At 47.5% G+C, this 13,200-nt stretch overlaps 1 protein-coding gene across 1 annotated transcript in view; it reads left to right on the top strand.

The window, feature by feature from the left end:
- LOC138794219 (multidrug and toxin extrusion protein 1-like) overlaps positions 1 to 13,200 on the top strand; it is a 63,044-nt gene that overhangs the window by 26,133 nt on the left and 23,711 nt on the right. Inside the window, exons 6-8 of the mRNA XM_069973001.1 lie at positions 4,931 to 4,975; positions 7,289 to 7,386; positions 11,213 to 11,310. Of these exons, the coding sequence (XP_069829102.1) occupies positions 4,931 to 4,975; positions 7,289 to 7,386; positions 11,213 to 11,310 (241 nt within the window). The remainder of the gene's footprint in view (positions 1 to 4,930; positions 4,976 to 7,288; positions 7,387 to 11,212; positions 11,311 to 13,200) is intronic.

The raw sequence follows: 13,200 nt of genomic DNA on the forward strand, positions 1-13,200 counted from the left end.
CATTGCTAGATATATCCAGTCACTTTATGTACCGATTAGCGATGAGCGTGACTTGAGCATGAATAGCGGTGGCTGAAGAAGTTGGATGCATCCCTAGGGAGTCGGTGGCTTTTTGGTCAGACATTGCTTTATAAGTAGGGTGGACCTCGGAAATGATTTCCTTGCTGGGCCCAAGAAACTTCAGTCTGATGCTGCCGCACATCCCTGCTCCTACTGCTCCCACCTGGAAGTGTTCCATGCAACATCATAGCCCCATCATTACAGCACAGGGCTCCCAGTACAATGGCTCCTCCCTATTGCCACCCCCTCCCTATGTAGAATGGCACCCAGGACCCTGGCAGTATTGTAGCTCTGATGCACATTATGTCACATGACACACAGAGAAAGAATTAAAGGGGTATTCTGCTCAAATGCAACCTAATATTGCTGCTTGTGGTGAGAAAATAACAAACAGCCTATTATTTCCGGGCTCCCCTGGTGTCCTACTGTGGTGGTGCCCCGGTGATCCGGTGCTCAACTGCCGGGATGATGTTATGTCGGTGGTTGGAATATAGCTCAGCCAGTGATAGTTCTGTCGTGACGCCAGTGCTAACTCAGCACACAGGTGTGGTGTTATACCTGCTTTAGTGTGTGGTTGGCTATATTGATCCCCAATGGTCAGTGACCTGCCGGGCTGTGATGGGTCCCTTGGGTCTTGTGACGGTGGTCCTGAGGGGAGAGATGACCCACCCGGACTGTCGGTACTGCCACCCACAGCAAGGGGAAATGACCCAAGGACGGTGTGTATCTTGTGTGTAGGTGCTGGTGCAGTGATCCCTGAGTCCCACTAGAATAAATAATGTGATCTTTACTAGCAAGTCTCTAATAGAGGATAATAGTATAACAAGTGACTTTGGAAATACAGACTTGCGTTCACTGACTCTGTGCTGAGAGATGCTGAAGTGCTGGGGTAGAATAACAGTGCTGGTTTAGTTGAGTAGAGAGTTCAGAAGAGTAGAGAGGAGGTTGTCAGGAGAGCCCTAGACCAGTTTACTAATGTGCTCTGCCGGAACTTGTAAGAAGAGATACTTGAAGAAACTTGAGAAGAGTACTTGTGCCCGAGTTTCGACCTTTGTTGCTATAAACCACCTTCTGCCCTGCAGTGTCGGGGTACCCGTCCTACGAGGGTGACACAAGCCCCAGTCTTGATTACCTGAGTTGAGCAAAGTGTCCGAGCATGTCCCGGTGTCACCTGCTCTGCGAGATAGAGTACGTAGGCCTTGGCTATGGCTGCTTTGCTCTATCAGCACTGCATAGAGAGGTTCACGGCGTGGGTTGAGGTGTTCTCTGACTTATCCTCTTTAAGTGTTTAGCACTGCATCTTAACTGCAAGTGTAGCTTTTCAGAAAGAAAGTCTTTGCGTTCTCGATACGTGTCCACTACCACTGCTGGTCTGTCCCGGACAGGGAACCTGGCAGAGCCAGGCTTCTGGCTAAGTTCAGCAGGGATGTCTGTTTTGTGTGTCTTGCTCCACTGAGAATTAGAGAAGAACTAACTAAAGGTGGTCCTACACTTCCTCTCCCCATCTCACTACTTCCTACAGGGTGTGTGTAACAGCCTCTGTGAGTGGTTGAGAAGAGAGTGTATAGAAGAGAAGAGAATAGAGATAGGTAGGGAGAAAAGAGCATCTCTCATTGGTGCACAGAATCACAAAGTATAACAGTAACCCTTGACTGTCCACAGCTGTGCAATATACAAAATAATACATAGCGACTTATTGTGGTACAACTTCATTACCACTTTACTGTATGGCAGTAGCGTAATTTGGTGGGGGCAGAGGGGCGGCCGCTCCCAGGGCCACACAGGCAGGGGGCCCACTGAATATTTTGCCAGTTAATGCTGTTCGCAAAATCTATTGTTTTTGCAGACAGGCTTAACAAATGTCTATTGGCTGTGGGTGGCCCCTGGCCAGCAACCAGTACTCCTGGGGGGCCCACATGGCTACCGAATGTTGTATCTGACCATTTAACTGTATACACTTGTATGTGAGGAGAACATGCAATTGAATGCATCAGGGTGATTGACAAGGCAAGGAGGTGTGGTGTCCCACCACGGTTGTTGCTATTGGTTACACCCTTTGCAAAAGCCTGTACTTATAAGAGTAAGTGGTAATGTAGCAGTACCAAAGTGTTACCACTAGATGTCGTTGTTCCAAGTATTTATATCCAGATATTGCACAGCTGTAGGAACCAAAGGGTTATTGTTTTGCTTATGTACCACATGTATCTGTACACCAATGAGAGTTCTTTCTTCTTCTAACTCATAATCTCTCTCCTTCTATCTTACACACGCACTCCTCACCCACTCACAGCACAGTTTACACATGCTGTAGGCAGGAAGTCGCATGGGTAGAGGAAGTGTGAGGTTTTCTTGCCTTAGATTCTGTAGAGGAAGGACGCAAACAAGGACACTCCCTACAACAGTCAAGTTGGGCCCTGGCTTCTGCCAGGTCCTCAGTCTAAGTTGTGGTCTAGACGTGGAGGAGAACACATGTCTCTAGACACCGTTTTCCCTCAAACAACCTTATTATACACTATGCATTGTTAAGTCTCTACTAGAGAGGACAAGTCAGGGATCATCTCAACCCACGCTGTGGACATCGTAACACAGTGCACAACAGTATCCACAAGAAGTAAAGGAACTGATTCGGATACAGCAATCTCTCAGCGCGGGTGTAATCAGAGAACTCTGAACACTCTGCTCATTCCAGGTAACAAGGTTTGGGGCTTGTGTCACCCTCTAGGATGGGTCACCAGACATCGGTGGGTAATAGGTGGTGCAAAGACCAAGGAGTTGAAACATAGGCACAAGTATTCTCTCTTTTTTCAAGTATTCTACTTTTTCTACCTGTAAAGTTCCGGCAGAGCACAGTGCTACTTGGGTTGGGACTCTCTCAACATCCTCCTCTCTACTCTTCTGAACCTCTTCTATCTCTCAGCATACAACCCAGCCAGTACGGCTGTGTCACCTTTTCACTCTCTGTACAGATCTGGACTCTAAAGTGTAAAGCAACGTATCAAGGCGAAAGTGTATTATATGTTCTCTGTATCGAGTATCTTTACCAAGCACACAGTAATCTCTATTTCCTTGGGTTATCTCCCCTTTCTGTGGGTGGCAGTGCCAATAGTCCGGGTGGGTCACTACTCCACTCCGGACCACCGTGATAATTGCCCAAGGGACCCCAAACAACCCGGCAAGTTATTCTACTCAGGGAAAAAGGGTATAGCACATAGATGTTGCAGAGCTGTAGGAACTAAAGGGTTATTGTTTTGCTTATGTACCACATGGATCTGTATACCAATGAGAGTTCTTTCTTCTTCTCACCTATGATCTCTCTCCTTGTATCTTACACACGCACTCCTCGCCCACTCAAATAAAAGCAGATGTGCCAGCATACCTGTATGCCCAACCGGCACTGGCGTCACGACAACATAACACCTGGCTGAGCTGTGCCTCTACTGAGTGTCATCTACTGAGGCTCCCTATGGGTAACATAATTGGTTGGGGGCCCAGTGAAATTCACTCGCCCCCCCTAGGCTGAACCCCTACCTACGCCCCTGCTGTACGGTACAGGGCTTTTGCGACAGGTGCCCAAACTATAAACACCCGTGGTGGGACACCGCACTACGACATGTTGGGGTCTCAGCCAAGTGATCCCACCTCCACTTCTTGTTGGAGGGTGACACTGGGTTGTCACCCTCACATAGGACCCAAAGATGCTGTAGGAGGACACCAGGGGAGGGTAAGGAAGGTAAGAACTGGCCGTTTGTTATTTTCTCACCAGGGCTACAATATGTAAAAAGTTATGCTTCAGCGGAATACCCCTTTAATAAACATTTCTGAAAGGCGTACCCCCAACACTTATTTTGTAAGGGATAAAAGGAGGGTAAGCCTGATGTTAACCCCCCTTCACATTTATTATGGAATTATCATGAAAAGATGCATGAAATGTCATGATTTATCATCTGAGCTGAGGTGCGTCATCTAGAACAGTGATAGGCAACCTTCTCAACTTGTGTGTTTAAATAACAAAAATATATAATTGTAAAATAATATATAACTGTATTTAATAAATCAAAAAATCCTCATCCCTCTGCACACACCCCGTACCCCACCTGATCTTTATACACACACACACACTACCCCACCTGACCCCCATCCCCCACACACACACTACCCCACCTGACCCTGACACACACATTATTCCACCTGCACCCCCCACACACACACACACACACTACCCCACCTGACCCTTACACACACACACACTATTCCACCTGACCCCCCCCCCACACACACACACACTACCCCACCTGACCCTTACACACACACACACTATTCCACCTGACCCCCCACCCACACACACACACTACCCCACCTGACCCTTACACACACACACTACCCCACCTGACCCCATCCCCCCCACATACACTACCCCACCTGACCCTTACACACACACACACATACTACCCCACCTGACCCCATCCCCCACACACACACTACCGCACCTGACCCTTACACACACACACACACTACCCCACCTGGCCCTTACACACAAACACACCCCACCTGACCCCCCCCCCCCCCACACACACACTACCCCACCTGACCCTTACACACACACACACACACACACACTACCCCACCTGACCCCATCCCCCCCACACACACTACCGCACCTGACCCTTACACACACACACACACACACACACACACACTACCCCACCTGACCCCATCCCCCACACACACACTACCGCACCTGACCCCCACCTGTTGTATAAGATTTATCATCCTCTTGTGTAAGATCACTATATGGTTTATCTGGACAGTAAGTGATACCATCTGCTCACTGGAATGATATATAATATGATAATTTTGTGTTCTTTTTTAGGCATATTTCTTTTTCCAACTTGGACTTCGTTTTTTACAAAACCAGGTACATCCCGATACTAATAACGAGAATGGAGTGGTGGCTGCCCATGCGTGGCCCGCGACATTCATTCTGGGCCGCAACTTTACTCGGTTGGATCAGGGTGGTCACAGCAAATCCAGTGGATATGGGAGAATACCCCTTTAAGGGGAACCAATCACAGGCATTGCACATATAACGGCCCGAGCAGTGCCCAAAAGAGGAGGCTATAATGTTTCTTACCAAGTTTCTTCCTCTGGCAATCCGGTAAATGGAGATGCGGTGTAGATTACTGTTAATGCGGTGTGTGGGGGGATCCATAGCTAGGCATTGCAGTGACAGCCCGCTCAGCCAATCACTGACCAAGATGGGACAGTGCCGCGGTCACTGATTGGCTGAACTGGCTGTCACTGCAGAGATGGGTTTGGTGCATAGACACGGCAGGAGGACAGCAGGGGAGTATACAGGTAAGTATGGCTTCTTTGTTATTCCCTATATACCGAAGCCAAGTGCCTATTCAATCAGCTGTCGGCCGTGCATCACTTATTACATGGAGCAACGTGCGGCCAGCGACCAATGGTTTTTAAACCTGTTGAAAGACAACAATCAGCCTTGGGGGATCATTCTCTTTATTACGCGGGTGATACTGCCCGATTTTGCCTGAATCAGCAGATAATCGCCCCATGTAATGAAGTTCAACGCAAAACTACATTAAAATATGTTATTGCAACATAAAAGTTATACAAATTCTCAATAGACAATTATCACAGGAAATGCACATATAGGGGGAGATTTATCAAACATGGTGTAAAGTGAGACTGGCTCAGTCGCCCCCGGCAACCAATCAGATTCCACCTTTTATTCCTCACAGACTCTATGGAAAACGAAAGGTGGAATCTGATTGGTTGCCGGGGGCGACTGAGCCAGTCTCACCATGTTTGATAAATCTCCCTATAGAGCTTTTTCCCTCCATTTACTACTGCATTAAATCTTCAATTCCTTGATAAAATGGTGACATCATGACCCACGGTATAAGTCTGTGAGGTGCGGGCTGTGCGGCAGCTACTGATTCCTGGGGACCTGTCCCACCTGCGCTGTGCCGTCAGCTGGATCCCCTCCGGTGTCGGACGGTCCCCCGAGTGTGTGCCGCTCTGCCTCCTCTCGTCCGCCTGCCTGCCCGACGGGACTGTAGTCCTGGTCCTCTGCGGTAATCAGGCAGCTTGGTGGTGTGGAGCTCTGTCTGCCTCCATCTCCTCACGCCGGAGCGGTCATCCTGCACGCACACAGCCCGCACCTCCGGGAATTAGAGTACTATTACACAGGCCAATGGGGGCCCGATAATAACTGTAAACGAGAGCCAAACTGCTAGATAGGGGGCTTGTTTACTGGGCCTATTACACGGCCCGATATTTGTTTAATAAGGGCTGCATGGACATCGCTACCGATCTCCTTGCAGCCCTTGCTTAAACTCTATACATTACCTATCCAGGCTGCAGGGCTCCTCTTGCGGTCTTCCTCTCCCGGGTTCCGCACGCTGCAGCTTCAGAGCGACCTATATTAGCTGAACCCGAGGAAAAGACCGCAAGAGGAGCCCTGCAGCCTGGATAGGTAATGTATAGAGTTTGGAAATCGTCAGCCGCCGGCTGTGCACCGATATTATACGTAGCGATGCGCGGTCAGCGCCCGACAATAATAGGTCCAAACCTATATATATGGTCAGCTGATGATTGTTTATTACACGGAGAGATAATCGGCCGGATAGGGCTGATTCGGCCGATTATTGTTCCGTGTAATAGGGCCCTTACCGTGTGGCGGTCTCTCTCCCGTCCTGCAGCCAGAGGACAGCTGAGGAGATGAGGGAGACAGAGCAGCCTCACACCACTGAGCAGCCTGATCACCGCAGGGGGAGGGCACCGGGGCTCACTCTAGACTCCAGTCCTGGTGAGCTGGTGTGAGGAGGCCGAGAGGAGGCAGAGCGGCACACACTCAGGGGACCGAACGACTTCGGAGGGGGATCCAGCTGACGGCACAGTGCAGGTGGGACAGGTCCCCGAAAATCAGGATGTTAGGGAGGCTGTGATCGCATCCACCACAGCAGCGGCCACTGCACAACCTGCACCTCAGGGACTTGTACAGTGGGTCGTGATGTCACCATTTTATCAAGGAATCAAAGACCTGTAAAAACTGTATGCTCTGCAGATGGGAGAAAGTTCACGTTGTCCTCACAGTAATATAATGGAGAACTTTTTTACCTTATCTGTTTGGTTTCTTGTTCCTCTTTCTGTCTGTTTGTTTATTTAGTTATATATTCTCTTTAATTATTTTTTTTTTCACTTTCAGGAAGTCCTTTGGCCTCAAATTATAATCAGCTCCCTGGCCGGGGTTGTCACTGCCCTCACAAACTATTTACTACTCTTCGTTTTAGAAATAGGAGTCATGTAAGTCCTTACTGAACACGTATTTGTATGCTACAAAGTCCCTGTCCCTAATATATACCGGTGCCTGGTGCTGTATATGCGATGCTACAGATGTTGGATGGGTGCAGGAATCGGGGCAGCTGTAGGATGTAGTGTGGTCACGGTTTAGGCACGAGGGTGCTACAGCTGGAAGCCGGGCTCCTGACCATGCGGGAATACTGGGCGTGCGATTCTTCGTTGTCCTTAGTCAGGGCACCAATGATCACACCAATGCCAAGGTTCAGAAACAACGGTAGTTGTATATTTATTGTAACGGTGGTAACTAGTAGTAACAGTCTCTCCGGATGCAGCCGGGTATAAGGCAATCTTGAATAAAGCAGAATAATGGGTGATGCTGCAATAGGCTGTGAGAGTAGCGTGCTGAATAATGGGAGTAGTAGTGATACTGAAGTTGAGATGCTGGGTGGAATGAGACTTGAATTGAATACTTGCTGTTGATGATTTGAGAAGATGATGATGAGAGGAACTGAAGAATGACTGAAGAATCGACACCCAGATGAGAATCTTGAGACTTGAGACAGGAACACAGCCAGTGGACTGGAGCAGCAAAGCAAACGCAGGTCTCTCTCCTTAGCAGGGAGAGAGGACAAACACAACTTGTCTCCTGAAGGTGGAGGACAAGACTCGACTCACGACCTACCCCCTCTGTGGCAGGGAATAGACTGAGGTAGCACAGGAAGTCACATGGTAACCCCAGCCAAAAGCTCGATGACCATTGGTGTTACCATGGAAGCAGGGCACAGTCACGTGACATCCAGCCATTGCATCATCACACCATTAGGCATATACAGAGGAATATACATGAGGAGTACCATCCTTGAACACTAGGAGGCGACATAATACCTTTAGACACTGATACCTGAATACACATGCAATAAATGACTGAAATGGCAGACCTAAATATTGAGAAGGGTGACACAATACACGCAGTTTGCAGTGGACCATAGCTTTCCAGAACAGAACTGTTTACAATGAAAGTGTGAGCATAAGAAGGGCTGTTCTGGGACACTGCATATACAGTATATACCATGTGTGGTGCCCGGTGCTGTATACAGTATATGCCATGTGTGGTGCCATGTGTGGTGCCCCGTGCTGTATACAGTATATACCATGTGTGGTGCCCGGTGCTGTATACAGTATATGCCATGTGCGGTGCCCCGTGCTGTATACAGTATATACCATGTGTGGTGCCCGGTGCTGTATACAGTATATGCCATGTGTGGTGCCCCGTGCTGTATACAGTATATACCATGTGTGGTGCCCGGTGCTGTATACAGTATATGCCATGTGTGGTGCCCCGTGCTGTATACAGTATATACCATGTGTGGTGCCCGGTGCTGTATACAGTATATGCCATGTGTGGTGCCCGGTGCTGTATACAGTATATGCCATGTGCGGTGCCCCGTGCTGTATACAGTATATACCATGTGCGGTGCCCGATGCTGTATACAGTATATGCTATGTGTGGTGTCCGGTGCTGTATACAGTATATGCCATGTGTGGTGTCCGGTGCTGTATACAGTATATGCCATGTGTGGTGCCCGGTGCTGTATACAGTATATGCCATGTGCGGTGCCCCGTGCTGTATACAGTATATACCATGTGTGGTGCCCGATGCTGTATACAGTATATGCCATGTGTGGTGTCCGGTGCTGTATACAGTATATGCCATGTGCGGTGCCCGGTGCTGTATACAGTATATGCCATGTGCGGTGCCCCGTGCTGTATACAGTATATACCATGTGTGGTGCCCGATGCTGTATACAGTATATGCCATGTGTGGTGTCCGGTGCTGTATACAGTATATACCATGTGTGGTGCCCCGTGCTGTATACAGTATATGCCATGTATGGTGCCCGGTGCTGTATACAGTATATGCCATGTGTGGTGCCCGGTGCTGTATACAGTATATGATATGTGTGGTGCCTGGTGCTGTATACAGTATATGCCATGTGTGGTGCCCGGTGCTGTATACAGTATATGCCATGTGCGGTGCCCCGTGCTGTATACAGTATATACCATGTGTGGTGCCCGATGCTGTATACAGTATATGCCATGTGCGGTGCCCCGTGCTGTATACAGTATATACCATGTGTGGTGCCCCGTGCTGTATACAGTATATGCCATGTATGGTGCCCGGTGCTGTATACAGTATATGCCATGTGTGGTGCCCGGTGCTGTATACAGTATATGCCATGTGTGGTGCCCGGTGCTGTATACAGTATATGCCATGTGTGGTGCCCGGTGCTGTATACAGTATATGCCATGTGTGGTGCCCGGTGCTGTATACAGTATATGCCATGTGTGGTGCCCGGTGCTGTATACAGTATATGCCATGTGCGGTGCCCGGTGCTGTATACAGTATATGCCATGTGTGGTGCCCGGTGCTGTATACAGTATATACCATGTGTGGTGCCCGGTGCTGTATACAGTATATGCCATGTGTGGTGCCCGGTGCTGTATACAGTATATGCCATGTGTGGTGCCCGGTGCTGTATACAGTATATACCATGTGTGGTGCCCGGTGCTGTATACAGTATATGCCATGTGTGGTGCCCGGTGCTGTATACAGTATATGCCATGTGTGGTGCCCGGTGCTGTATACAGTATATGCCATGTGTGGTGCCCGGTGCAAAACTGTGCTCCTATCTCCAGCATCTCGGCCTCTTTTGATGCCCCCTATGATTTTAGAAGCCTTGGCAGCTGCTGCCTGGCACTGATCATTAAAGGGGTTATCCAGCGAAAATCCCTGAGGAGGCAGACAGGTCCCACCAGCAGGCCGGTGGCTTTCCCATTAGGTAGGAAGGTATTATCCACCTCTTCTTATTTAGCACCCCCCCCCCCCCCCCCCCCTCACCGGCATAAAAACAAATAAAAGTAACTCCCCTTCTCCCCACTCCCATGCTGATCAGCAGAGTATTCTATAACCTTGACTCATCAGGGCGTCGGGCCTACAGAAGTGATGGGGCAAGAAACCAATAGCTATAGGCTGAATGCTGTAAGTCAGGCACATAGTCATAGTCTCTGGAGCTGCTGAAGATATCTGAGCACTGGATTTGGCTATCCTTGGCAGGTCCATAGGAAATGAATGGAGAGGCGTGCATGTGTGACTTGCAACAAAACTTGGTTCTTAAGATTACGAGGGTCCCAGTGGTCGTACCCCCACGACCTGACACTTATTCCCTGTCCTGTGGGTAGGGAATAAGTGATTAAACCTGGAATACACCTTAAGGCTATGTTCACACACAGAAGTGGATAGAAAACACAGGAAAGCTATGCTCACACACTGTTGAAATCGAGTGGATATCCGCCATTTAATGGCAAATAATGCCCGTTGTTCTGAAATAACAGCCGTTATTTGCCATTAAATGATGGCCATCCACTCAATCTTAGCAGTGTGTGAGCATAGCCTTTCTGTGTTCTCTATCTACTTCTGGTTTTAGTTGCAAAATACTGAGTAATATACTGAGCATAAATAGTGTGGGAACATAGACTCATGAGGTAATTGAGCAGTAATCAGTCATTTTCAGTTCTCCTGGAGCCGGCGAGCCTGTCTGTGTGCCCAGGCACTCCCCTCCCTTCTTCCACCAGCCGCCCCCATCCATAGAGTGGCCCAGCTCGTAACTTGATTCCTGAGCTACTGGAGGGGCCTAAGCTTTTGAAATCAAGAAGACTTCTTTCTTATGCGTTCCTATAACAGTATAGGAATATATATATATATATATATATATATATATATATATATATATATATATATATATACTGACCTTATGCTTTTGTTCCTTAGAGGTGGAGCTTTGGCAATCGCCGTAGGTGCATTACTTAAGTGTATCCTACTGTTCCTTTATATCTACGTCAGAAAGTTGCATGTTATATCTTGGCCAGGTACGTTCCTCTATGTTATTGTCTTATAATGTATTGTAATGTAACGTAAAGTTTGTGCGTCCCTGGTCGTTTCTTGACCTATAGAGATTGTCTTTCAGCGACCATTCACACAGCTTCAGCAGCGCTCCTCGGATTTATATGCCAGGAGAAGGCCCCCAGTGCATATGTCTAACGTATTCATAGAAACCCTATCATGGGCCGTTGCTATGGTTAAACCGTCTCTATCATTTGGAAATACTTTTAATATGTCAAAAATTTCTATTGGTTGGGATCGAGTGGCCATACCCCCACTGATCTTAAAAAGACAACCCTAAAAATCTCCCCACCAACAATATGTTCTCCCAGGGGCAGATACTCCAGGTACCTGGAAAAGCTGGATCCAGTCCTGGAAGAAGTTTCCCAGTACTGGATCCAGCTTTTCCAGGCACCCGGAGCAGCCTGGACTTCACAAGCAGCCGGCAGATAAGCAGATTGCCGAGCTAACAAAGCGCTTCACTGCATTACTGTAAATTCATCTCTATATAGTAGTATCAGCCACCATATAAAATGACAGGTGTAAATTATAATCCACGTCTACACGCGTCTCTTAGTGAATCTGAATGGAGGAAAGGGAGCGGGGCCTAATGTAAGATCAGCCTATGAGTACGCCCGTCTCCCCCATAATAATTAAAGTGCAGTTACATCTTGTGACCCACAAGTGGCGTCTTCTCCGATCAGAGGCGTTTCATTTATCTTCTTCTCCGTCCAGCCTAGACTGCCATGAATTTGCTAGACAAACATCTTCAGCACCCTCACCTCCTTTATACTTCAGATAATTCAGACTATATACCCCTTGTGTGCAACACATAGTTTTGTTGCCCCTCAAACAGTAAGTTTCCCCTTCGTGCCTCCATGTGGTATTTTGCCCCCCAATAGTCCCCACACACAGTAGCTAAACCCTCTTATATTGCATCACACAATAGCACCCCAAAATGTGTTACCCCCTGCATGCTTTATATAGCCCCTAATAGTGCCCCACAAGGTAGTTGATCCCTCAGTATTGCCCCCACACAGTAGTTAGCCTCCACACTACTGCTCCCCCAGTATGGCCGCTCCTCTTCTGCCTAATGAAGCGCGGTGCAGGATGTGAAACCCTCAGCTGCTCCTCACTGGGCTGCAGGATTAGATCAGCCTGGGATGGATTAGAGGGATAATAGGATAGAGATTTGATGGTGTTATTACAGGTAGGTGGTGCTCACCTGGGGCAGGTAGCCTTGGTTTCTCGGGATAGCCTGGGAGCCCTGGGAGTGGGGGCTGCAGTAAAATATGATTACTTTAAGCATCCATGGCCCGCTGAAGAGTCATGCGTCCGAAACATCTGCCATAGTATTAGTATAATCTGCCATAGTATTAGTATAATCTGCCATAGTATTAGTATAATCTGCCATAGTATTAGTATAATCTGCCATAGTATTAGTATAATCTGTCATAGTATTAGTATAATCTGGTATATTATTAGTATAGTATTAGTATAATCTGTCATAGTATTAGTATAATCTGGTATATTATTAGTATAGTATTAGTATAATCTGTCATAGTATTAGTATAATCTGTCATAGTATTAGTATAATCTGGTATAATCTGCCATAGTATTAGTATAATCTGTCATAGTATTAGTATAATCTGTCATAGTATTAGTATAATCTGTCATAGTATTAGTATAATCTGTCATAGTATTAGTATAATCTGGTATAATCTGCCATAGTATTAGTATAATCTGGTATAATCTGCCATAGTATAATCGGGTATAGTATTAGTATAATGTGGTATAGTATTAGTATTATCGGGTATAATCTGGTATAATGTGGTATAGTATTAGTATTATCTGGTATAGTATTAGTATAATCTGCC

Source organism: Dendropsophus ebraccatus, chromosome 5, assembly GCF_027789765.1.
Source record: "Dendropsophus ebraccatus isolate aDenEbr1 chromosome 5, aDenEbr1.pat, whole genome shotgun sequence".
Classification (NCBI taxonomy): domain Eukaryota; kingdom Metazoa; phylum Chordata; class Amphibia; order Anura; family Hylidae; genus Dendropsophus; species Dendropsophus ebraccatus.